Genomic DNA, 23,526 nt, shown 5'->3' on the forward strand with positions numbered 1-23,526 from the left:
TCTGGGTTTGCCGCATGCGCAGAAGCGCAAACTGCTCCATGTGCAGATGCGTCGCTTTTTCCTGCTTCCTTTTTGGCTAGTGGCCGGGGCTCCGGAACGGATCCTGGTTGCAAAACAAGGTATGACTGTTGACTTTTTCCAGCCCACCCATGTGAGCAATCAGCCAAATGAAATTGGAGGGTGGCAGTTGTGACCAGGCTGTTTAATGCAGGGACAAGAAACCTTGGCCCGCACAGGCCTGATTTGGCCTGCCAGACTATCTTGTCTGAGCTACACCCCCCTGCCCCATGCATGACATAGATGGTGTCTGGTGTGGGGGCAGTCAAGGTGGGGCTTGCACAAAAGGGGCTTTGCAGGGATCTTGCACAGCACAGAAGGGCTGTTCTGCCGTACTTTTACTGACATGACTCAAGCATTCCTAGCCTCTCCTCCCCCGTTTTTTTGCCCTCACTCCTATAAGAGCAGGGTGGCATTCGGTCCGTTTTGGCACCTCCTTGTGCAAATAAGTAGCCGAGGTCAACAGAAAATGTAATTTCCCGCTGACTTGATGTGTTAACTTTTTTTGGTAGATCACCCCAGAAGATCTGCAGAGCGTTTGTGTTCGTTTATTTAGCAACCAGATGAGGCAGAGCGTAGCGCATAGCATAGACTTCACAAGGCCTGGAACTGTGAGTATAACCTTTGGCGCTTGTCTTTGTTAAAAGGTAAAACCATGACTCTGTGGCTGTACAATGATGTACCACCTAACCAGTACACTTCCCCAGCGGTGCATAGGTCTGTGACGGTTTTGTCATGTGCTGATGGCCTAGAGGAAGGTCGTTCCTACCAGTTCTCAAAAAGGAGAATGTGGTGCACTGGCAGCACTTTTACATGTGCGGAGCACTCTCTAAAGCAACAGTTCCCAAAGACTGTCAGTGGCCCATGAGCTTCACCAAAGTGGTCTGCTCTGTAAAGTGGTGTAGCTACATGGAGATGGGGGGCTCAGGTGTGTAGAGAATGGTGAGCACAGTGGCCCCTTGGTGGGTAGGACAGGCCAGTTGTGATGGGAGGGTGCTCTGCCTTCCCCAGAGGAACAAAGCCATGACTGGTGTCATAGGAGAATGCCACAATCACATAGACCAGTAATCACATAGTTCAAAGAGGGAGTTAACTCTTTATGAGCAAAAACATGACCTTCACAGACTTGGTTGAGTGCCAGGCCGAATGAGCAGAGCAGCTCATTCCTGGTGGTCTTCTTCCTCCATGGAAATTGGTTGCTGAGACTAAAAGTCCCTGCCTCCTCACCAGGGCTTTTCCCAAGCAGTCAGAGATTGCACCTGCATGTAGTCAACCGCTGCTCTGCCCTTTTTATGCCTCTTCTGGTTCTGGGAGACCAGGCAGGAGGGGAGCTTGTCGCAGCAGCAGGCGGAGACACCCACGACTCTTCACCATACTGACTCATCTCTGCCTCTTGGCCTCTTCTGCTTCAGCTTCTGCCTCTGATTCTGGACTTCTCTCTGACACAGACTCCCCCTGCTCACTGAGCCCTGTTACCTCTTCACCTTCCGACACCTCTTCTTCTCAGACTTCTCCCTCTGACCACTCATTGTTGTCCTACCACCACACCCCGGACTCTGAGCCTTTTCTTTGGTGGTTTCCCAGCTGGTTCCTCCACCATACTTCTGTACTCAACCAGTTTATGACATCTGGGGAAGCTCCTGAGTGGGGGGAAATAGGAAAGGAGTGGAAAAGTCTGAGCATGGGGAAGGAGCCAAGCTAATGCAAGAGAAAGAGAGTGACTCCGAGTGGGAGTTCTCCATTAATAAACAAAAAGGATAGCAGCCTGTTCCTAAAAATATTCAGATTGATTTTTAATTGTACAGTGGTACCTCAGGTTAAGTACTTAATTCGTTCCGGAGGTCCATACTTAACCTGAAACTGTTCTTAACCTGAAGCATCACTTTAGCCTATGGGTCCTCCCGCTGCCGCCGCGCTGCCGGAGCACGATTTCTGTTCTCATCCTGAAGCAAAGTTCTTAACTTGAAGCACTATTTCTGTGTTAGCAGAGTCTGTAACCTGAAGCTTATGTAACCTGAGGTACCACTGTATTTTAATTGTATATTATTGTATTCAAAAAGAATTCCTAATTTTTTTTTGAAGAAAAATATTTAATATTTAGCAAAGCGCTTTGCAGTGGCTAAACAACAGGCAGAAAAATCATTAAGTGGTCTGCCAAGACCCTTGGCAATTTTCAAGTTGTCCAACGCGCAAGAAGTTTGAGAGCCACTGCTCTAAAGCTTTTAATTTGCTTGCTTATAAAACATGAATGGGAGGTAGGGCACTATTTGTTCTCATTTTTACAGACAGGAAACTAAAGTTGCAAGTGAGTGCTTTAGCAAGGCCATCTGTTGAGTGAGTTTGTGACTCTTTGAACCAGGTCTTCCAAATCCAGCCGGTCCTATCTGGTGGAAATATGGACTGGGTTCTGTGTGCAGTTTGTGATTCTCAGCAAGTGCAGGAAACCTGGAGACTGTCATAATGGGATCAGATTTAAACTTCTTGAGAATCTTGGTTCTAATCCCTTGACCCTCCCTTCCTCCCCCAACTGCCACCCAATTTTCTTTCTGTCCTTTTCCTCAAAGCTCATGGAGCATGCTGCTTATGCCTGCTGTTTCATTTTTATCTCCTCCAACTCTGTTTTGACCCCTTACAATCTGGCTTTCGCCCCTTGCACTCCATAGAAACTGCTCTCATGGAAGCCACCAGCGACCTTCTCACTGCTAAATTTATGGGCCTGTCCTTAGTCCTCCTTGGCTGGGACCTTTCTGCTGCTTTCGATACAGTTGATCTCTCTCTCTCCTACTTGATTCCCTTTATGCCTCATGATTCCATCATCAGCCGATTCTCTTCCAACCTGCCTGAATAATTGCTCTTTCAATGTCTCTGTAGGGGGACAACTCCTGCCCGGAAACCAATGTCCCCACTGTGGAAGGACATGTGGATCCAGAATTGGCCTCCACAGTCACTTACGGACTCATTGTTAAAACCGTGTTTTTGGAAGACAGTCTTACTTGACTACGAGTGATCAAGAAAGAAGAAGAGGGGACACTCTCTTCCTTTGCTTTCCCTGTCTCCATTGAGCTCTGTGGGTAGCCCTCTCCTATCCTCTGAATATCAGGGGAGGAAAACCTTTGGCTTTTCAGAGATTCACAGCTCTCATCGGCTCCAGCCAGGACTACCAATAATCAGGAATGAAGGGAGTTGGAGCCCACATAATTTGGAGAGCCACAAGTCCCCCCGCTCTCTCCCCCACTCTGTATAGACTTTGTCCCTGGATAGCCTCATATTTTCCAGGGGTTTCCAGTACCACTTAAACACTGATTGCATCCAGCTGCATCTCACATCTTCTGTCCTCTGTCCAATGCTTTCTCCAGCTGCCGCTCAGATGCTTCTGCTGGGATTCTTCATCCTCCTTTTGGGTGCCACATGTCAGCGGGAGCTGGGGCAGAGGGCAAAGCAGTCTGAAGTGGGCTGCTTCAGGGCAGCATCCTAAGTGAATGAGGAGATCAGCCACTGCCCAAAGTACAAAACAAGCAAAAGGTTGGTTGGGGGTTGCACCTTTTGCAGCCTCACAGCTGCTGCTGCCGCCATAATAATAATAATAATAATAATAATAATAATAATAATAATACACTGTCCTCCTGACTGGGTTGTCCCAAACACTCTGGGCAGCTTCCAGCATAATAAAATAATAATAAATAATAATAATAAATTTTATTTATACCCCACCCTCCCCAGCCAAGACGGCTAACACCATATATAAAACAATTGATTAAGATCCAACTTAAAAACAAGATTAAAATACATTAAAATGCAGCCTCATTTCAATAGAAGCTCAAATCAGAAACTTTTTGGGGATGAAAACGTCAAATCTTCACCAAGGCCAACTATTCAGACTGGTCCTGTGTGGGCCAGAAAAAGCCAGGGAAGTCCCCAAATAGGAGTTCCATCACAGAAGGAAAAAGGAAAGAGGAGGAGGGGATCAAGTTGATTCCAAGCCAAAGGCCATACAGAACAACTCTGTCTTACAGGTCCTGCAGAAAGAAATCAGATCCTGCAGGGCCCTGGTCTCATGAGACAGAGCGTTCCACCAGGCTGGGGCCAGTGTTGAGAAGGCCCTGGCTCTGGTTGAGGCTAATCTGACTTCCTTAGGGCCCGGAACCTCTAGGGTGTTGCTATTTATGGACCTTAAGGTCCTCCGCGGGGCATACCGGGAGAGGCAGTCCCATAGTTACAGCAAAAACACCAAACATTAGAAACTTCCTTATACAGGGCTCCTTTCAGATGTCTTCAGAAAGTTGTGTAGTTCTTTATCTCTTTGGCATCTGACAGGAGGGCGTTCCACAGGGCGGGCCCCCTGCTGCATAAATATAGGTTTTATTATCAATAATAATATTATATTACACCCCCTCGGCTTGGTGCCATGGGGCCGGGGGAACCGCTTCCACCGCCCTAAATCCGGCGCTGGGGAGAGGGAGTCCTGATCCTGAGGGTCAAAGAGAGAAGCCACATTCAGCCCTGCATCTTAGCTCCCCCGCCTCCCCCTGCTGCTGCTATAGAGGGTGCGGCACCCAATGAAAGCAAAGGCAGCCATTGATGTAAAGATGCTTGCACTGGATGAGTCTTTGACATTCCTAAGTTCCAGAGGCAGTGAAGTGAATGAGATTGTTGGGGCTTGGGAGCTTAAAAGGTGTGACACTCATACTGTCATATGTTGCTTTTGCAATTAAAGGTGTCCGCAGGTGAAACTCGTGTTGATCTCATATTATTGTATAAACCTCTTAATCTTTTGTTCAAAGGAGCCGGACGCATTCTTGCACTGCTTATTTTTTTGTACATTCTGTTTACTGCAAATGGTTAGAATTCCAATTGTGTGGTAGCCATCCACTTGGCAAACAGTGTTTGTCTTTGCTTTGCAGTTTAATAAGGAAACTCCCTTATTTTTACTTTTCACAGAGACATTTTTATAAGACATTTTAATAAGCAGATGGAAATCACCACCTAGTATTTTAGAAACTTTCAGTCTCTCCCCCTCCCTACCCCAAATGCAAAGTTCTGAGTTTTTATGCATTGATGCAGGAGAGTGTAAATTTTCAAGTTACACAGAACTCTTCATTAGACATAACACAGCAGCTTGCCTTGCTCACAGTTGTTGTTGTTTAGTCGTTTAGTCGTGTCCGCCTCTTCGTGACCCCCTGGACCAGAGCACACCAGGCACTTCTGTCTTCCACTGCCTCCCACAGTTTGGTCAGACTCATGTTTGTAGCTTCGAGAACACTGTCCCACCATCTCGTCCTCTGTCGTCCCCTTCTCCTTGCGCCCTCCATCTTCCCCAACATCAGGGTCTTTTCCAGGGAGTCTTCTCTTCTCATGAGGTGGCCAAAGTCTTGGAGCCTCAGCTTCACAATCTGCTTGCTCACAGTACATACTGCATCTTTTCAGAAAGCAATATAGCCTTGTCTACCTATGCAGCAGAATGAGATGAAAATGCAATAATAGAATGAATGGGGAAACTTGAGGCTTCAGATGTGAGGTTCCATTTTTAAAAACTGCCTCCAGGTAGAAACCTTAACACAGCAGGGAGTGAGTTGAGCTAGAAATTTCTCCCTGTTCTGCTATTTTTTTACGTGCTTGGAGGTTTTTCACAAGAGGGAAGACTAAGGACTGGCAAATCTACTCAATGGTGTCAGGATTCTACTGCTTCATTCTGCTGGACCTTGTCACGTATGTCCTGGCAAGCAAAAAGCAGCCCACCAGGTTCTCATAAAAACATAAGAAGAGGCTGCTGGATCAGGCTAATGCCCCACCTAGTCCAGCATCCTGTTCTCACAGTGGCTGAACAGATGCCTCTTGTGGGAAACTTGCAAGCAGGATTTAAGCACAAGAGCACAAGAGCTCTGGTTTCCAGCAGCTGGCGTTCAGACGCATTACTATCTTGGACTGTGGAGGCAGAGCATAGCCTGGCTAGTAGATCTCCCATTCTTGTTATCTCCTTGAGAAGTAGAATCATAGAATCCTAGAATCCTAGAGTTGGAAGAGACCACAAGGGCCCTCGAGTCCAACCCCCTGCCAAGCAGGAAACACCATCAGAGCACTCCTGACATATGGTTGTCAAGCCTCTGCTTAAAGACCTCCAAAGTAGGAGACTCCACCACACTCCTTGGCAGCAAATTCCACTGTCAAACAGCTCTTACTGTCAGGAAGTTCTTCCTAATGTTTAGGTGGAATCTTCTTTCTTGTAGTTTGGATCCATTGCTCCGTGTCCGCTTCTCTGGAGCAGCAGAAAACAACCTTTCTCCCTCCTCTATGTGACATCCTTTTATATATTTGAACATGGCTATCATATCACCCCTTAACCTCCTCTTCTCCAGGCTAAACATGCCCAGCTCCCTTAGCCGTTCCTCATAAGGCATCGTTTCCAGACCTTTGACCATTTTGGTTGCCCTCCTCTGGACACGTTCCAGTTTGTCAGTGTCCTTCTTGAACTGTGGTGCCCAGAACTGGACACAGTACTCCAGGTGTCAAGCTCCCAGCCTACCATAATGCACAGCTGCATTTGCCTTGGTGCCGCAGGGCTGCTCAGAAGCTGGAGGTGGTTGTCCCAAGATGTTCAGTGGGCAGGGTGCTCCGCGCAGTTCCTTGTCCCTCCCTGTCAGGATCACAGCCAGAATGAGCTGTTCAGGAAGATTCATTTTTTAGATATAAGGGAATTCATGTTCACTTTGCATGATTTTTACTGGTTGTAGAATTCAGTGGTTTTGGTGAAGAATTTGCATTGCCTGGTGCAGAGCTCTGATATATATTTTAGCGCAGATTGTGCACAGACTTGCTGTGGTGCCGTCTCTGGAACTAAGCAGGCCTGGATGTGGCCGTTTCCAGGATCCTTCTTGGACTTTCCCATGAACTTCTCCTTGCACGAAGGAGGAGAAGGAAGTGCCATAAAATCAGTGACAATTGCTTTAACAGAAATACCCTCTTGCTGCAGCCTCTCAGATACTGTTTTGGTTTCTGCTTTTTTGCTTTCATGACTGACAAACCCATGGGGCATCCCACATTTTGGGCGTTTAATCCTTTATTGTGGTGCACTTGCAAAGACCTTTTAATTCTAATCAAACCATGTCATCTTAAGACGTGTTTGTTTGTTTTTTAAATAGCAATAATCAAATCTTTTATAGATGCATTCATAGGCCTGAGCCTACCTAAAACATAAACAGTAGGATTATTATTTGCGGATTTCTAGAGCAGGTTGATATTCTCCCTTGGCATTTATGAAACAACATGAAGTTATGAAGATATTATTTCAAGGAGGGGGGAACGAAACTGAGAAGTCAGTTGCATTGAGTTCAATGGGACTTGCATCTCAGTGAGTGGAGATAGGAGTACAGCCCAACGTGTTTTAAACTAAGAGGAGCATTGAACTGCCTGCCTGCCAAAGGAAGCCTCCAGGAACCAGGAGCTTTCCTTGTTAACTGGAGGGGCCACAGGACATTTGCTCACTGGCTGGCAAGAGGCAGATCCTTTCCCAGTTTTTCACTCGGCAGTTTGAGTAAGGTCAGGCTGTTTGCAAGCATAAGGTCTGTTTCAATAGCTCCCTCGGTTGCAGCATCTTGCTTCAAATCAAGATAAGTAGTGGTAGAGTTGGCCCAAGACATTTTGCCGCTTGAGGCAGAACAGAAAATGGCACCCTCACCGCCTCCCCATCCTCCTCTGCTGCCTGAGGTGACTGGAGGTTGTCTGGGGAAGTCTGGCATGATGAGGACAAGTGCAGGAGACAGTGAACAGCACACTCCTCAGAGGCCTGAAACTATTTCTCCTCCCAGCTGTCAACAGCCTGCCGCCTGAGGCTACTGCCTTACCAAGGCTAATGGATGGGCCGGCCTTGAATAGTGGGTAACTAATGGATATCTCCTTCTCTCTATCTTTCCCACTACCAATTTCAATTTGGCATTTAAGTCGTTTTAAATTACACCCTCTTTTCCAGACCTTCCCTGGACTTTTGTGGATACTCACAAGAATATTGGTGGAAATAGCACAGGTTTTAAGATGGTCAAAGCTCAGGTGCCTGTCCCTTTCCAAAATCTGTTTTCTCTTTCTCCTTAACAAACTTTAATTTTATTGTTATTTTTGTGTGTTGTATTTTTCTTTAAACTGCTGATCATCTCTGTGTGATTTCTGTTAACTTTCCCTCTTCTTTTTCTTCGTCTCTTTTATTTTAATGTGTGCCTGTTTACCCCTAAAGGGATATTGCTGTATGAGCCCCTGTGATGATGAATATGTAAGTTCCTGCATTTTCTTTTATTATCTTTTCCACATTGCCTTATGCATCCTTTTCCTGTCCTCTCTCCCCTTCACGGGCTCTTTAGCCCATTCTCTTTGCTCTGCTTGTGCACCAGTGACATTTTTGAATGGCAAAGGGTATTGGAATGCTTGCATGAAAATCTGTTGGAATGCTTGCATGGGAAAGTGCCGTACAACTACAAGTCAAATTAAGCCTGTGCCTTATAATAGGCAGACTAAGGAGTAAACCATACACAAATCCAGAGTGGAGTCCCTAAGGCGGTTGAATGGCACCTTGTACGCCTCCTTCTGGCAACTTCTGTAGCCAATCTGGTGCCAAAGGCAGAGAGGAGGGTCTTGTCATCTGGGCAACCCAGGACCTCCATACCCGCTGCCCAGCCTTGCGCCCCAGAGAGGTCACTTTGGTGCTGCTGACACAGCAAAAGCAAGCTGGGAGGCAGCAGTTACAAGTTACCGGTCACTGCAGCCACAGCAGGCGCTGTGATTCTCCAGCGGTTAGACTTCACCCCCGGAGGTGCACTCCATTGTCTCCTGAGACAGATCAATGCCAACAACTCGATTAAAAACCTCTTAGGGAACAATTGGAAGAATGAAAAGTGTAAGTTATGCTGAATTAAGCAAAACTGGTGCAAAGTGTGCCAGATCCACACTCTGTTCAGCAGTGGGGCTACCTCTGGCTGAACTGGCCTAAGTCTGATTGAGGGAAAACAAGTCTTTAGAATAGAGTTGCATCCCCCTTCTGCTGACTACAGTCCATTTCAGCATTGCATGGTGTTAACTTGGGTTGGGAGATACAGTGGTACCTCGGGTTAAGAACTTAATTAGTTCTGGAGGTCCATTCTTAACCTGAAACTGTTCTTAACCTGAAGCTCCACTTAAGCTAATGGGGCCTCCTGCTGCCACTGCACTGCTGCTGCGTGATTTCTGTTCTCATCCTGAAGCAAAGTTCTTAACCCGAGGTACTATTTCTGGGTTAGCGGAGTCTGTAACCTGAAGCGTCTGTAACCCGAGGTACCACTGTACATATTTGTGGCAGATGTAAATGGAGGGATTGAATGGAAAGGAACTGCAGATAAGTACAGGCAGTGATTACATTATTACCACTTGTAGATGGCACGGACATCTGCAACCACCAAAGCATTTCTGTATTTACCTGCAACTCTGGACAGTGCTTCATGCATCTGAGTCAGTGAACTGTAGCCCATGAAAGCTCATGCCATAATAAATGTGTTAGTCTTTCAGGTGCCACAAGACTGTTTGTTTTTGCTGCCACTGACTAACAAGGCTACCTCTCTGGAAATGATTACAATAATGGCTATGAGCTCAGGAGTCCATCTTTGCCTGTGCATGATGAGTCAGATGGCATTTTTTGGAAGAAGCAGATTGTCTTAAAGCACATCTTGTTGAGAGCAAGGTTCTGGCTGCACCTTCTGCAGCCCAGATGGCCATTTGCAGGCAGGCCTCCTAGCCAAAAGACCTTTATGACCATTCCAGATTGCCCACAGCCAGTGCATTCTTTGCAGGGAGAGGATATTGGCTTTCTAGGCTTCAGACATAAGCGGAGTTAGGGAATAGGAAAAAACAACAACTCCAGCCCTGTTTAGAATGATTCCAGTCTCCTGCTGAAATTGTCTCTTAAGACTGTTTCTAGCGGAGACATTAGGCACAAGCTTTTCCCTATGCTATGAGGCCTAGAGGAGGTTGTGCAAAGCAAAGGGGGGGCGGGAAATCACAGAATGTGGTATTCATGGTGCAGAATTCAGTTTCCTGATGGTCTCCATTTGCATTGCTGCCCCAAGGGAACCCAAGCCCAGCTGATCTCCTCCCTTGTGTACAGTGGAAGTGGATCCCCATGCAATATCCCTTCATCTTTCCCTTCCCAGGGAGGGCCAGCGTGGTGTAGTGGTTAAGAGTGGTGGACTCGTAATCTGGTGAACCGGGTTCGCTTCCCCGCTCCTCCACATGCAGCTGCTGGGTGACCTTGGGCCAGTCACACTTCTCTGAAGTCTCTCGGCCCCACTCACCTCACAGAGTGTTTGTTGTGGCGGAGGAAGGGAAAGGAGAATGTTAGCCGCTTCGAGGCTCCTTAGGGTAGTGTGATAAAGTGGGATACCAAATCCAAACTCTTCTTCTTCCCATTCACTGACAGGCTTGCGTAGCGCCAAACTGCACCCCAGTGTGCACAGACATAATCTCAAGCAGAGACCTGTGCCTCCCTCATGTGCATCCAGAAACATGGGAAGAACCATTTGCTCTGTGTTCTCTATGCTGAGTGGCAGTGAGGTTCAGGATTTCCGGTTAATCCAGGCACCCCCTAAACTCAGCCCTCCAGCTGCTTTGGGACTACAGTTCCCATCATCCCTGACCACTTGTCCTGTTAGCTAGGGATGATTGGAGTTGTAGTCGTAAAACAGCTGGAGGGCCGAGTTTGGGGGTGCCTGGGTTAATCCTTTTAACTAGTGAAACCAGAGATTGACGCTGGGACTGTGTGCGTGCGAAAGATGCTTTTTCCCATTCCCAAGGATGGGAGCTCCTCCGTGTACGTAGGGTACTCTTGCTTTTGAGCACAAATAACATGATTCCATTCTTCCCTCCAATAGCGGTTCTGAGTGCTGATGGCTATCCAAAGTAGGCCGCATCCGCATGTTTATGGGGACCCACAAGGTTGCTGTATTTAAATATATATATATTTAGTGGGGGGAAATAAGGAGAAGCCCCTTCCAAACCATCCAATGAGGACTGAGTATGTCCTATGACCACAGGATGCTGACAGACTGTGTCTTTTATGCATACACATATATACAGATGTGCAAATCTGGGGAAGGGAATGAAAGTGGCTAGAATCCTGAACAAGAAGCACTCCACACTGCCACATTTTGTTGCAGATCCTACCCGTTAAAACTAATCATATCTTCCAGATGCTTAATCCCGTCTTAAAAAAATAAAAATCCACTGATTGGACCAGAATGGTTCTCAGCAATGTCCACAGGCTGCCACATTTGCACTTTATCCTTCACATCTCTCTTTTTGGGCTTTTTAAAGGCTTCAAGCATATATTTTTCAGGATAGGTAACTGCCTAGGATGGAACGAATCAGCATGATTTCATTGAGTTAGATAGCTTTTGATGGGGGGGCGGTGATGTCTCATCGAAACAAAAAGACTGCCACCACGAATCAAAAGTACCTAGGAAAATGAATAAAAATGAGTGCAAAGCAAGTGGATTTAGGTAGAATACAATGTGTCTGTACAACGGTCTTGCTGTGAAAGGAAGCCCCTGTACTGTAAGAGAAATGTTTAGTTTTAAGGCTTTTAATTGGCTATTATGTATCATCACTCATTGATTTAAGCATAATATGAAATGACATCCTATGCAGGTATACACTTATTCGTTTGTGGCAGAGATGCTCCTTGTGTTACATAGGGCAGCTTTGCAAAATTCCCAAGCACTCGGAAGGTATGTCAAATGGAGTAATACAATCTTCCCCGACATTTCGTGCCCTTTGTCTTCTAAAACTCCCCAGCTCCAACGCCTAACAATAGGCGCTGATTATAGAGTCTGCCATGAAAGAAGCCGCAGTTATGAAAGAAGGCCAGTCTTTAAAGGTATTAGTGGGCCTGAAAATGATTTTGCAAAGTGAGGAGTCTTAATTCTAACCAAAAAAAGATGGTGATGAATATTCTGGAAATAAATGGTGCCCATTGACATAGTTGAAATGGGTAATGGGAAGATCTGCGCAGAATATTTTTCCTCCTCTTTTGGCCGCCTCCAAGTAATCTCAGTGCAGTCCCTGCATTGAAACAGATGCATCTTATTAAAACGTGGCAAGACATTACTGCTTTTGATGGGCTAAACAATGTCTGATTTAATGAAGCCTCTTGTCAGTAGAAAAAAATACTGTATCAGTTTGGTTTGGAGGCCATACGTACCCCAAGGAAGCTGTAAGAATAAACTACAGTTGTAACTTGGTTGACTTGCCAGTTGAACATTTTGGCTCCTGAACACCGCAAACCCAGAAGTGAGTGTTCCGGTTTGCAAACGTTCTTTGGAACCCGAACATCCAGTGCGGCTTCTGGAGCTTCCTGCAGCCAAACGGAAGTCGCGCCTTGGTTTCCAAACGTTTTGGAAGTTGAATGGACTTCTGGAACAGATTCCGTTTGGCTTCCACGGTACAACTGTACCTGGAAATGTGTTATGCGTGGCACCATTTGCAAGTGAGAAAAATGCCTTTATTGGGAACTTTCTTTTTCCAATAAAACAGTATAGTCTCAAAGAAGAAACTATATTGAGGTCAGCAACACCCATGATGTAAAAGTCCACAATTGTACACAGGCACATGTTGGGTGTAACTGCATAACAGGGCAGTAATCATGCCCTATAACAGCAACTTGAAACTTTACAGACCTTGCAACCATTACGCTGTTTGATCAACCTATGCACAATCATCACATTTCACAATGGCATGAACGGAGGAGATAAAATGATTGCACAAAGCATATAGTTCGCTGTGACTTTCTGATTTTGCATTGACTTCAGAGGTTTTAATCAACTCCAGAGCCAGGTCTACTAGGAAGAGGCATCTTTTGGGATATTCACTCTGTTATGGATTGTTCGATTTCAGGAAATTGTTCTACATTATTTTAAAAACCTACCATTGGCCACTATTTGATCATGCATTGTGATGTGTATGTGGCGATTGTCTGGTCACCAGTGCCCGTACCACTTTTAATTTTATTCTAATAAAAATGATCTGTAATGGCTTTTAGTCAAACACAATAAGTGATTGATTGATTGATTGATTGATTGATTGATTGAATAAAGAATGATATTGGGCTTGGTGACCTGGAAACTACAACTAATCCAGAATGCGGCATGGGAGCAGCCACCGAGACCATATAACACCGGTCCTGAAAGACCTACTTTGGGTCCCAGTATGTTTCCAAGCACAATTCAAAGTGTTGGTGCTGACCTTTAAAGCCCTAAACGGCCCTGGCCCAGTAGACCTGAAGGAGCGTCTCCACCCCCATCGTTCTGCCCAGACACTGAGGCCCAGATCCGAGGGCCTTCTGTCGGTTCCCTCCCTGCGAGAAGTGAGGTTACAGGGAACCAGGCAAAGGGCCTTTTCGGTGATGGCACCTGCCCTGTGGAACGCCTTCCCACCAGATGTCAAAGAGATAAACAACTACCTGACATTTAGAAGACATCTGAAGGCAGCCCTGTTCAGGGAAGCTTTTAATGTGTGACATTTTGATGTATTTTAAATCTTTGTTGGAAGCCACCCAGAGTGGCTGGGGAGACCCAGCCAGGTGGTACAAATAAATTATTATTATTATTATTATTATTATTATTATTATTATTATTATTATTTATTTGTAGTTTGGGATCGCTGCATGTTAGGCATTGAAGAAAGGTCCTCCCTTTCTCAGGCACCTAACTTTACAGTCCCAAGTCATCTTGAAAACCCGTAATGCTTCTGTTGTCAGTTACGGATTTGTGGGCAAGGTACTCTGGGAGAATTTCTGGTTTGTTTGTGCCAATTGAAATCGTAAGCTTTTGCTTTGGTCACTTCTTTTTCCTCCTCCTTTCTCTTTACTTGCTCTCCTGTCGTCATTGTCCTGGTGCTTTTCTTTGGCCTAAGCCTTGGGCTCCTTCCATCTTGAATCTCCATCCGTTCTGTTTGGATGCTCAATTTATCCAAAACTCTTCCCCTCCCTGCTTCCAACACTTACACCCGTCTCTCCTCCTTGCAAGTATTTAAACCCCATCTGGAAAAGCTTATCTTTTCTCCTGGACCTTTCTTAACTCTGTTTCCAACCTCTTGTTCCTCCAAATTGTCCTGTTTGATAGATGTTTGTTAAGCCTGTGAGTAGACTTTGTTCCCCTAATAACCACGCAGGACCTTGAGGGTGATCTAGAAGCTTACTCTGTTCAAGCTGTTCCCCAGAACAAGCTGCTGGGATTGTATTACACTCGAGTTCCCAGGGCTTAACAGTTCCCACTTGAAGTGGCCTTCAGAGTCCTTGGCTGTTTGAGTCCTCCATATGATAGAGCAATGAGCATGCATGTGTGGCCTGAGTCTTGTGTGGTCTGCTTATTATTATTATTTTTCACTTTTTCATAATCCTTTTATTTGAGAATAAACATACCATACTTTTCCATGTATAAGATGCCCCCATGTATAAGACGCTTCCTATTTTGGGGGACTCAAATTTGCCGCAGCATCAACCAATCAACACCACCCATTGCCGCAGCAACCAGTAACACGCACAATTGCCGCTAACAGCCGCAGCAGCGACCAATCAAATGCCCACCCTAGGCACTACCCATGTATAAGACGACCCCCATTTTTTAGCATGATTTTTAAAGAAAAAACCCTAGTCTTATACACGGAAAAGTACGGTACATCAAAAAACAGTACAAAATCCAAATATCGAGATTACTCTGAATCTCCTGACTTCCCCCCATCCCTTCCATGTGTCCTTTAGATTCTGTTTTCAACTGCATATCAATACTTCTCCAATTTTTCATCTTCCTAAATTATCTATACATTCTGTTACATTACAAGTGTATTTAAAATCCTGCTAATGTTTTGACCTGTTTACAATGATTTTGTATATACATTATAAACATTTCCCATTCTTTTTAAAATTTCTTGTCTTCTTGATTCCTGAGCTTCCCAGTTAATTTTGCCGTTTTGGATAGTCCATCAGCTTGGTTTGCCATTCTTCTCTGGTCGGGGCTGTCTCTTCCTTCCATCTCTGGGCTAGTAACACCCTGGTCTGCCATATATATATATATATATATATATATATATATATATATATATAGCACCCCTTTGTCCTTAAATTCATAAAACAAGATTGCATACTCAGGATCTCTTAGCAGACCGTATCATTAATCTGCAGTAAGTAATCTTGGGTGAAATCTATCTGAGGCCAGATTTGTGGGCAGTGGTGGTGCTAGCCTGATGGAATTCCCTCTCCAGACTTTTAGAAACCTTAGCTAGGCTTCTTGTCTTTAGGTCTTTAAAATACCCCCTCCCTCAAAACTTTTGGATTATGATGAGGGTGCCCTCCTCCCTCTCCATTTCATGATAATGATCAATGGTGATTTTTATTTTTTGCTTATTTCACTGATTAGCAGTGGTTTTTTTTTGCAGTGCCTTTATCATCCTAGATCTTTTATGGTGTTTTTCAATTTAGCACAACTGCCTTGGATGCAAGCTACATTTTTAATAAAGGTTTCCAAACTGTATTTTGGAAGAGTATTGGTAGCCATGAGAAAAATCCAAGGTTTGGTTTTGCGTTAGTCTTTCTCTCTCTCTCTCGAACCTACCAAAGTGATGCAGACACAAAACCCCAAACATAAACTAAATAAAAGAATGTAAGTTTTACCACCACCCCCTCTTTTCTTCCCCAACCTTATATTGCATACAACACTAATGTCTCACAACAAATGTAACTGATCTGTAGAAAACACAACCTGAAAAAGAGACAATGCACGTACTTTGGTAAACCAAAAAAATCTTGATTAATTTTTTTTAATCTCCCTTTCTCCCTGTCTGTTTTTTAACTACAGGCCTCAACAATGTTAAGAGCATCATTAGTTCCTGTGTAAGTAAATTTCTTTTAAACTTCTGTTTCAGTGTATCTGAAGAAGTGTGCATGCACACGAAAGCTCATACCAAGAACTAACTTAGTTGGTCTTTAAGGTGCTACTGGAAGGGATTTTTTTATTTTTTCTTTTAAATTTGTTATTCTTTTTTAAAAAAGCATAATCTGGGCAGTAACCTGAAATGCACTGAGAAGTCAAAGCTGAAATGGAGACTCCTTTCATTCACCTGACCCTCTTGGAAGTGAGCAGGGCTGTCTTAAGCATATGCAGTGCCAGGGTGCAAAGATCCGCCCACTGCCCCCCCCCCAGTTGCCCAGTCCCAGGCGCGCAGGAGGTTGGAACTGGCCAGCCGCCTCAGCATCTCGCTGGCTCAGTCGCCCCTGAACTTGCGGTGCAGAGCCTGTTGCAGCGCTCTGACCAATGAATGGGCTCTTCCCCGGACTCAACTCTCAGGCCCCAGACTCTCGGCCTGGCGCCCCTGAGAACCTGGCGCCTGGGTGCCCCATACCCCTGGCGCCTATGGTTAAGACGGCCCTGGAAGTGAGTGTACTCCACAACTTCCTGCCCTTCTAATCCCACTTGAGTGGAAACCAGTTTAGGGTAACCTGAAAAACTAATGGCAAACTAGTGTCAGTGGTGGTCATAGGGGATATGACCACACTGCCTTGCAGCATTATTGCCAAGGTGCTTGAAACAATCAAAACCTTTCGAACACAGTGGGTCGCAGGGCAGAGGATCACGGGACTGAGCCAGTGTGGTGTAGTGGTTAAGAGCGGTAGTCACGTAATCTGGGAAACCGGGTTCGTGTCTCCGCTCCTCCACATGCAGCTGCTGGGTGACCTTGGGCCAGTCACACTTCTGTGAAGTCTCTCAGCCCCACTCACCTCACAGAGTGTTTGTTGTGGGGGAGGAAGGGAAAGGAGAATGTTAGCCGCTTTGAGACTCCTGAAGGGGAGTGAAAGGCGGGATATCAAATCCAAACTCTTCTTCTTCTTCTTCTTATCTGTAAAGGAGCAGAGTCTGCATCTTGGGATGGAGCTAACCCTAATGAAAAGATAGGTCTGGGGACATACTGTGCACTAAGTCAGACAAAAGTGGTAAGCCTCTGTGGACTGTACCACTTCAGAAGGCAGGTGGCCATGATGGAATGTTCCTCCTTGGAAAAAATTAGATCCCTGCACACGGAAAGCTAGCAGGTCATGGAGATGGGTTTTTAGCCCTGCCTTAGAAGAAGAAGAAGAGTTTGGATTTGATATCCCGCTTTATCACTACCCTAAGGAGTCTCAAGGCGGCTAACATTCTCCTTTCCCTTCCTCCCCCACAACAAACACTCTGTGAGGTGAGTGGGGCTGAGAGACTTCAGAGAAGTGTGACTGGCCCAAGGTCACCCAGCAGCTGCATGTGGAGGAGCGGAGACGTGAACCCGGTTCCCCAGATTACGAGTCTACTGCTCTTAACCACTGCACCACACTGGCTACCTTTCCCCTTACCTTTTTATGTGTAAGAATTCATTTTATAATATGGAGGTATATTCAGACCTTTGGTCTGAAGGGGTGCATTCCTTGCACAGGTTTTCCATCTCCAAATGTCTCACTTGGCTGGGATCAACGTGCAACTTTGAAAGAAGTCACTATGCTTTTCATGAGTGCATCTTTTCTCATTTTGCCATGCAGGAAAATGCAGGAGGTGCCGCTCTTGCCATCTTTGGATTACGAGAAGCTAAAGAAAGACCTGGTTGAAGGGAGCGACCGCCTGAAAACCTTCTTGCTGCAGGCATTGCGCTGGGTGGGTGAGCTAGAGAACAGAGAGGCGCATCTCTTGCAAGGAATATGACCTCACCCATCCTCACCAAAGGATGTTGCAACATTCCAAGTCCTGGATATTAATTGGTCTCTCTTGACAAATTTGACTGTCCCAAATTCTGCTTGCTGTTGTCTTTGCCCTCTCTGGGCTGCACTGCCTCACCCCGTTTGACTTTCAGGGTTGAGAATTCACTCTGGCCCCTTTCCAGTCTTTGAACATGCAGAGGGGAAATTTGAATTCCATGTCGCAGAAAACCATTTGAGGAGCTGAAAAGGGAGGTTGGTTAAGGGGGGAAACGGAGAGGCTTCATGTGACATAGCACACACTGAAATTAAGTTTGAGCAGCAGAGATTGCTGGCTGGTACAGTGGAAGTGGGAGGGCAGAAGGCAGAGAGACCGGGAGGAGGGGGAGCCAGAGACACGGACAGGCGGAGCCAACTAATTTGAGTTTTGCCCCATCCTGCTCCCTGCTCAGTTTCACAAGGGCAGCACGGAGACTAAGGAAGGGGAGGAAGCTGACAGGCAGGGCCACCCCCTGAACCGGTTACAAATAAGAAGGCAGGCAGGTGTGAACAGGGGCGGAGGAAGGGGGGGTGCAGTGGGTGCAGGCCGCCCTGGGTATCACCACTGGGGGAGGGACACGACAAAATGCCGGGCAGCACTCACCACGGGACCTGCAGCGTGCCTGAACCACACGTGTCTCCTGGGAGAGATGTAGTGGCTTAGGCGTGTGCAGGCTCTGCACTGCCCAAACAGTCCGCCTGCTCCCTTCCCCCCAGCTGTAGGGCGGCTGAGTGGGAGGAGGCAGGCAGGCTCTGGAGGCCCCACGATGCACCCCGCCCCTATGGGCGACTTCCACTACCCCAGGCACACTGCCCCAGGTGCCCAAGAACCACTGTGGTGTAGTGGTTAAGAGCGGTGGGCTCGTAATCTGGGGAACCGGGTTCGCTTCCCTGCTCCTCCACATGCAGCTGCTGGGTGACCTTGGGCCAGTCACGCTTCTTTGAAGTCTCTCAGCCCCACTCGCCTCACAGAGTGTTTGTTGTGGGGGAGGAAGGGAAAGGAGATTGTGAGCCACTTTGAGACTCCTTTGGGTAGTGATAAAGCGGGGTATCAAATCCAGACTCCTCTTCTTCTTCGTCGTCTTCTTCTTCTTTCTCCACCGCTGGGTGTGAACTGGGTAAGGGCAGACTGCCATCAGTGGGGCAGTGAGCCCTAACGAACCAGCCTCCAGTTGATGCAGGGCTGGTGCTGCTTCCTAGGGCATCCATCCTTCCCTTGTGGTTGTTCGACCCAATTGGCAAGGAACAGAGCAATCAAGTTGATGACCTTGAAGGGAAGGTGGACCTTCTCTCAAAATGTTCCTACGTTGTTGCTGCCTAGACCCTCTCACAAGTCTCTCATTTTAGTGTAACTCTGAGTGAGGAGGGCTTTATTTTATTTTTTAACCAAAAGAAGAAGAAGAATCTGAGTTTCTTTGGATGCTGAATTCTCAGCCCAGTACTAGTTTATGTACTTTTGGTGTAAATGCAGAAGGTCCACACCTTTGGCAAGCTACATAACTCCTGCTGTTTAGAAGAGTGAGGCAGCTGCCTTGGTGGCAGTAGTTGTGGGTAGGGGCCAAGAGGGGTGGTGAGATGTTGGAGGATAGAGCTGTACGTACCATCCATGGCCTGGCCTGCAACCCACAAGCTAGCCTTCTTCCATAAGATGAAAGGAATGAGGATGCTGCCCTGTTGCCAGCATCAATGTAGGACTGAACTGCAAGCCTGGTTGGCTTCTGTAGGATTTGGGAGTGGGTGCCATCTTGACTTCGGCCTCAGCTAACAAAATGTCTTGAGCCAGCCCTGGAGGATGATTGTTTAGCAGAGAAGGATGATGAGGAAATGCTGCCTTCTTGTGCCTAAATAATGTCTCTAATTATAGATGATAGCTGTGCGCTTGATGCTTGTTCCTCCGTGCTTCTTTTATAGCGCCTGACAACATCCCATCCTGGTGAGCAGAGAGACACCGTTCTCCAGGCTTATATCAACAACGATCTTCTGGACTGCTACAGCAATGTCCAGGTGAGCATTGGCAATCAGTGGGAGATCAGTGGGAGAGCCCACAGCTAGCTTTCTGGGAATGCCAGTGTCAGAAGGTGCTGGCACAGGAAGCCACCCATCAAAGGCACAAGGCCCATAAGAACCGGTTTTCTTGGGAAGAAGAGGGTCTGCTTAGAAGCAGAGAAACTTGGTGGCTGGGCTAAATATTGTTACTCTGTCTGGAAGATCAGGCTACACAAGTTCCCACTTGAAGACTGCTTGTTGTTGGAATAACAACAGAGGCCTTAGCTCAGTGCAGCCCAGTTTCTTGTTCCTGCTTCCTGCCCTTTCCTCCTGATCCCTGCTCACGCCCTGCCCTTGGAAAACCCCACACACCTTTGGACTGCTCTCCTGTGTCCTTGGATTTGCCTCACTGATATGGGAACCACCCGCTTTTAGATTGCCTCACTGGGCCTGACCCCAGCTTCTTCATTTCTGGGGTGCCCTGATATCTGACTGCTACCTTAACCCTCCTGAGTTTAGTCAGCCCCCTGTCCTAGGAATCTAGCTCCCCGCAAGCCGGCATCAGACCAGGGCATGGCACCCATTTGCCTAATAATCAGCAGAGATGCCTCTCTCTGGTTTGTGTATTGTACAACTCAGCTACTTGCAGTACAGGCTTTGCTGTTTTGGGAAGTTTTTAAATGGTTGGTGTTTTATCATGTTTTTAATATTCTGTTGGGAGCTGCCCAGAGTGGCTGGGGAAACCCAGTCAGAAGTCAGATGGGTGGGGTGTAAATTATTATTATTATTATTATTATTATTATTATTATTATTATTATTATTATTATGTGTGAATGGGTTGGGCTAGGAGACATGTTTCAGTGAAAGGTGTCTGGGCCTCTGCATGTCTGGGTCCAGCTCTTGTAGGGATTTTGTGCCGCTGGTTTCATCTGAGTCCAAACAGAAGTGGATAAACTACGAGCAGTTTTAGGTGTTTGTAGCAGACTGAACCAGGAATTTAAAATATGACGGTTCCAGTCCCACCCAAAGTGATTACCACATATAGGGGTGTTGTTTTTTGTTTTAGATGCAAAAGGTTTCATTAAGCTTGTGCTACATACGTTTTTAAAACACTGTACAGGTTATATATGGAGCAATAACAGAATTTATAGGTTATTAATTTTTTTAAGAACCCAAAAGTTTTGGCAGTATTAGCTTTCAGAATCAAAAGGGACCATGCAGAAGGTCCTAGGTTCAATTGCTGACCACTCCAGTGAAAGGGGTCAGGAAATGCTAGAAAAAGACGTTTCTCTGCTTGAGAGCAGATGTTTTGACCCAGTTGCCGTGTGAAGTGGGTTTCATATAGTGTTATGATGGTTGTTTGGTCTGCCTTTCGTGTTGAGATATAGATAGATAGAGAGATAGATAGATAGATAGATAGATAGATAGATAGATAGATGTAATTTCAAGACTCAAGCACTGAATTGTCTTTTTGTCTCCTGCAGAGAAGTGTGTTAATGCTGATACAATCAAAGAGCGAGGTTGTCCGTCAATATACAGCCAGGCTTATCAATGCATTTGCTTCACTGGCTGAAGGTAAGAAGAGAATGGCTACCAAGGTAGCTGCTTTTCAACTCTGTTGGCTCATAGTATTTATATGTAAGTGTCCTAATGGGTCATGTCAGTGCTTAAGGTAAGGTAAATGACCCCCCGACAGTTAAATCCAGTCAAAGGCGACTGTGGGGTGCAACACTCATTTCGCTTCAGGCCGAGGGACCCAGTGCTTAAGACCCAGTGTTGGCAAGGAAGTGGAACACACCAGTCAGTCTGAAGCTATCATAGAAACCCACCATATATTGAAGCTGAGCATCAGCCCACCAAGCTCAGTATTGTCTGCACCAGAGGTGGCTGTCCTGCAAGCCTCTAGCTGTTGCTTGACTCTTACCCCAGCCAGCCAATAGGCAACGGTCAGGGGCAATGGGAGTTGTAGTCCATCAACATGTAGAGTGGCCACAGGTTAGCCACCCCAGTCTACACTGACAAGCAGCAGTGCTCCAGGAGCAAAGATGAGGACTTTTGCAGACCTGGAATGGCATAGCACCCTCTGCATGCAGAGCATACACACTCCCAACAAGGTGCAATGCAGAGGTGGTCCCTGTTATTGATTAATTGCCAAGATAGCAGGTCTTGGGAGCTAAACAGGCAGGGAAGGGGATTGGCTCATAGCTGTCAACCGTCCCTTATTTGGCAGGAAACTCCCTTATCCTAGCACCGTGTCCCGCTGCTGTCCCTTATTGATGATGTCCCTTAAATTTCCCGGGTTTCAAAGGAAGCCGCTCCTCTTCCTTCCTCCCTGCCGGCCAGGGGGGAGGGAGGCTCCAACTGTGTTGCTTGGCTGCGGTGCTCACCCAATAAGGAGTCTAAGAATGACTGGGGGGTGGAGCTTGCATGCCTTGTGCCGATCAAATCGTCCGCATTACCTGGGGACTCACCTTTGCTCAGCACTTCCCAGCGGAGAGGTGACGGTGGTTTTCCTTGCTGCATCCCCTTTGCCGGGTTGCTGCGCTGTGGGAACCACCGCTTGAGGCTTCGTTTGGCTGCTGGCTGGGCTTTCTGCCTTTGGCTCGGAGGGGCTCAGAAGTTGAACATATCTGTGCTGGGGAAATCCCTTATTTTGGCTGCTGATCCCTTATTTTTGAGGCTGCTGGTCCCTTATTTTCAAATCTGTAAGTTGACAGCTATTCAGTGGCTTTCTTAAGCTCACGTGGTTTCCAGCCCAGGAGGAGACTTGGCTGTCATGCAGGCCCTCTCCTCCAATAAGTACCTGACTTGCAGGCCTGTTGGATGAGGCCTTTTATTACGCGGCAAACTCAGAGCGATTTTAGTATTGCTAGAATTGTCACATTCACAATTATTTTCAGCATCCCTAAATTCATACTAGAACTACTAATGATAAGGGACGCGGGTGGCGCTGTGGGTAAAAGCCTCAGTGCCTAGGACTTGCTGATCGTAAGGTCAGCGGTTCGAATCCCCGCGGCGGGGTGAGCTCCCGTCGTTCGGTCCCAGCTCCTGCCCACCTAGCAGTTCGAAAGCACCCCTAGGTGCAAGTAGATAAATAGGTACCACTCTATAGCGAGAAGGTAAACAGCGTTTCCGTGTGCTGCGCTGGTGCTGGCTTGCCAAAGCAGCTTCGTCACGCTGGCCACGTGACCCGGAAGTGTCTTCGGATGGCGCTGGCTCCCGGCCTCTTGAGCGAGATGAGCGCGCAACCCTAGAGTCGGACACGACTGGCCCGTACGGGCAGGGGTACCTTTACCTTTTTTACTAATGATAATAGGTGGCTTCCAGCACAAACATAATAAAACGCCAGACATTAAGAACTTGCCTTCAGATGTCTTCTAAAAAGTTGTGTAGTTCTTTATCTCCTTGACATCTGATGGCTTCACTTTGTGCCCTTTATGCCTTCTTGTGGGAAACTGGCATAAAGCAGCGAAGGCACTCTGAGATGGCAGGACATAACGACGGGCAGCCTGGTGTGGCGCAGTGTCATGCAGAGATATGTGGCGTCAAGGTCTGTGGCTGGACCGCGCTGTAGATCTTGCAGTTTGACGGAATGCCATTGCACGGGGCATCTGTCAGCCTGCATCTTGGATGAAACTGTATACAGTTGTACCTTGTGTTACGTACCATCCTCCTTACGAATGCTTCGGGTTACATGCTCTGCTAACCCGTAAATAGATGCCCCT

At 46.7% G+C, this 23,526-nt stretch overlaps 1 protein-coding gene across 6 annotated transcripts in view; it reads left to right on the forward strand.

Annotated features, from left to right (window-relative positions):
- ARMC9 (armadillo repeat containing 9) overlaps positions 1-23,526 on the forward strand; it is an 84,862-nt gene that overhangs the window by 18,078 nt on the left and 43,258 nt on the right. For 5 of the 6 annotated variants that reach the window (XM_082224070.1, XM_082224067.1, XM_082224068.1 and 2 more), the window contains exons 9-14: positions 570-668; positions 8,279-8,314; positions 15,915-15,949; positions 17,624-17,735; positions 19,727-19,819; positions 21,286-21,376. In XM_082224070.1, the coding sequence (XP_082080196.1) occupies positions 570-668; positions 8,279-8,314; positions 15,915-15,949; positions 17,624-17,735; positions 19,727-19,819; positions 21,286-21,376 (466 nt within the window). The remainder of the gene's footprint in view (positions 1-569; positions 669-8,278; positions 8,315-15,914; positions 15,950-17,623; positions 17,736-19,726; positions 19,820-21,285; positions 21,377-23,526) is intronic. The other variant, XM_082224069.1, reaches the window with a different exon arrangement.

The sequence above is a fragment of the Podarcis vaucheri genome (genome assembly GCF_965113315.1).
Source record: "Podarcis vaucheri genome assembly, chromosome: 5".
NCBI classification, from domain to species: Eukaryota; Metazoa; Chordata; class Lepidosauria; order Squamata; family Lacertidae; genus Podarcis; species Podarcis vaucheri.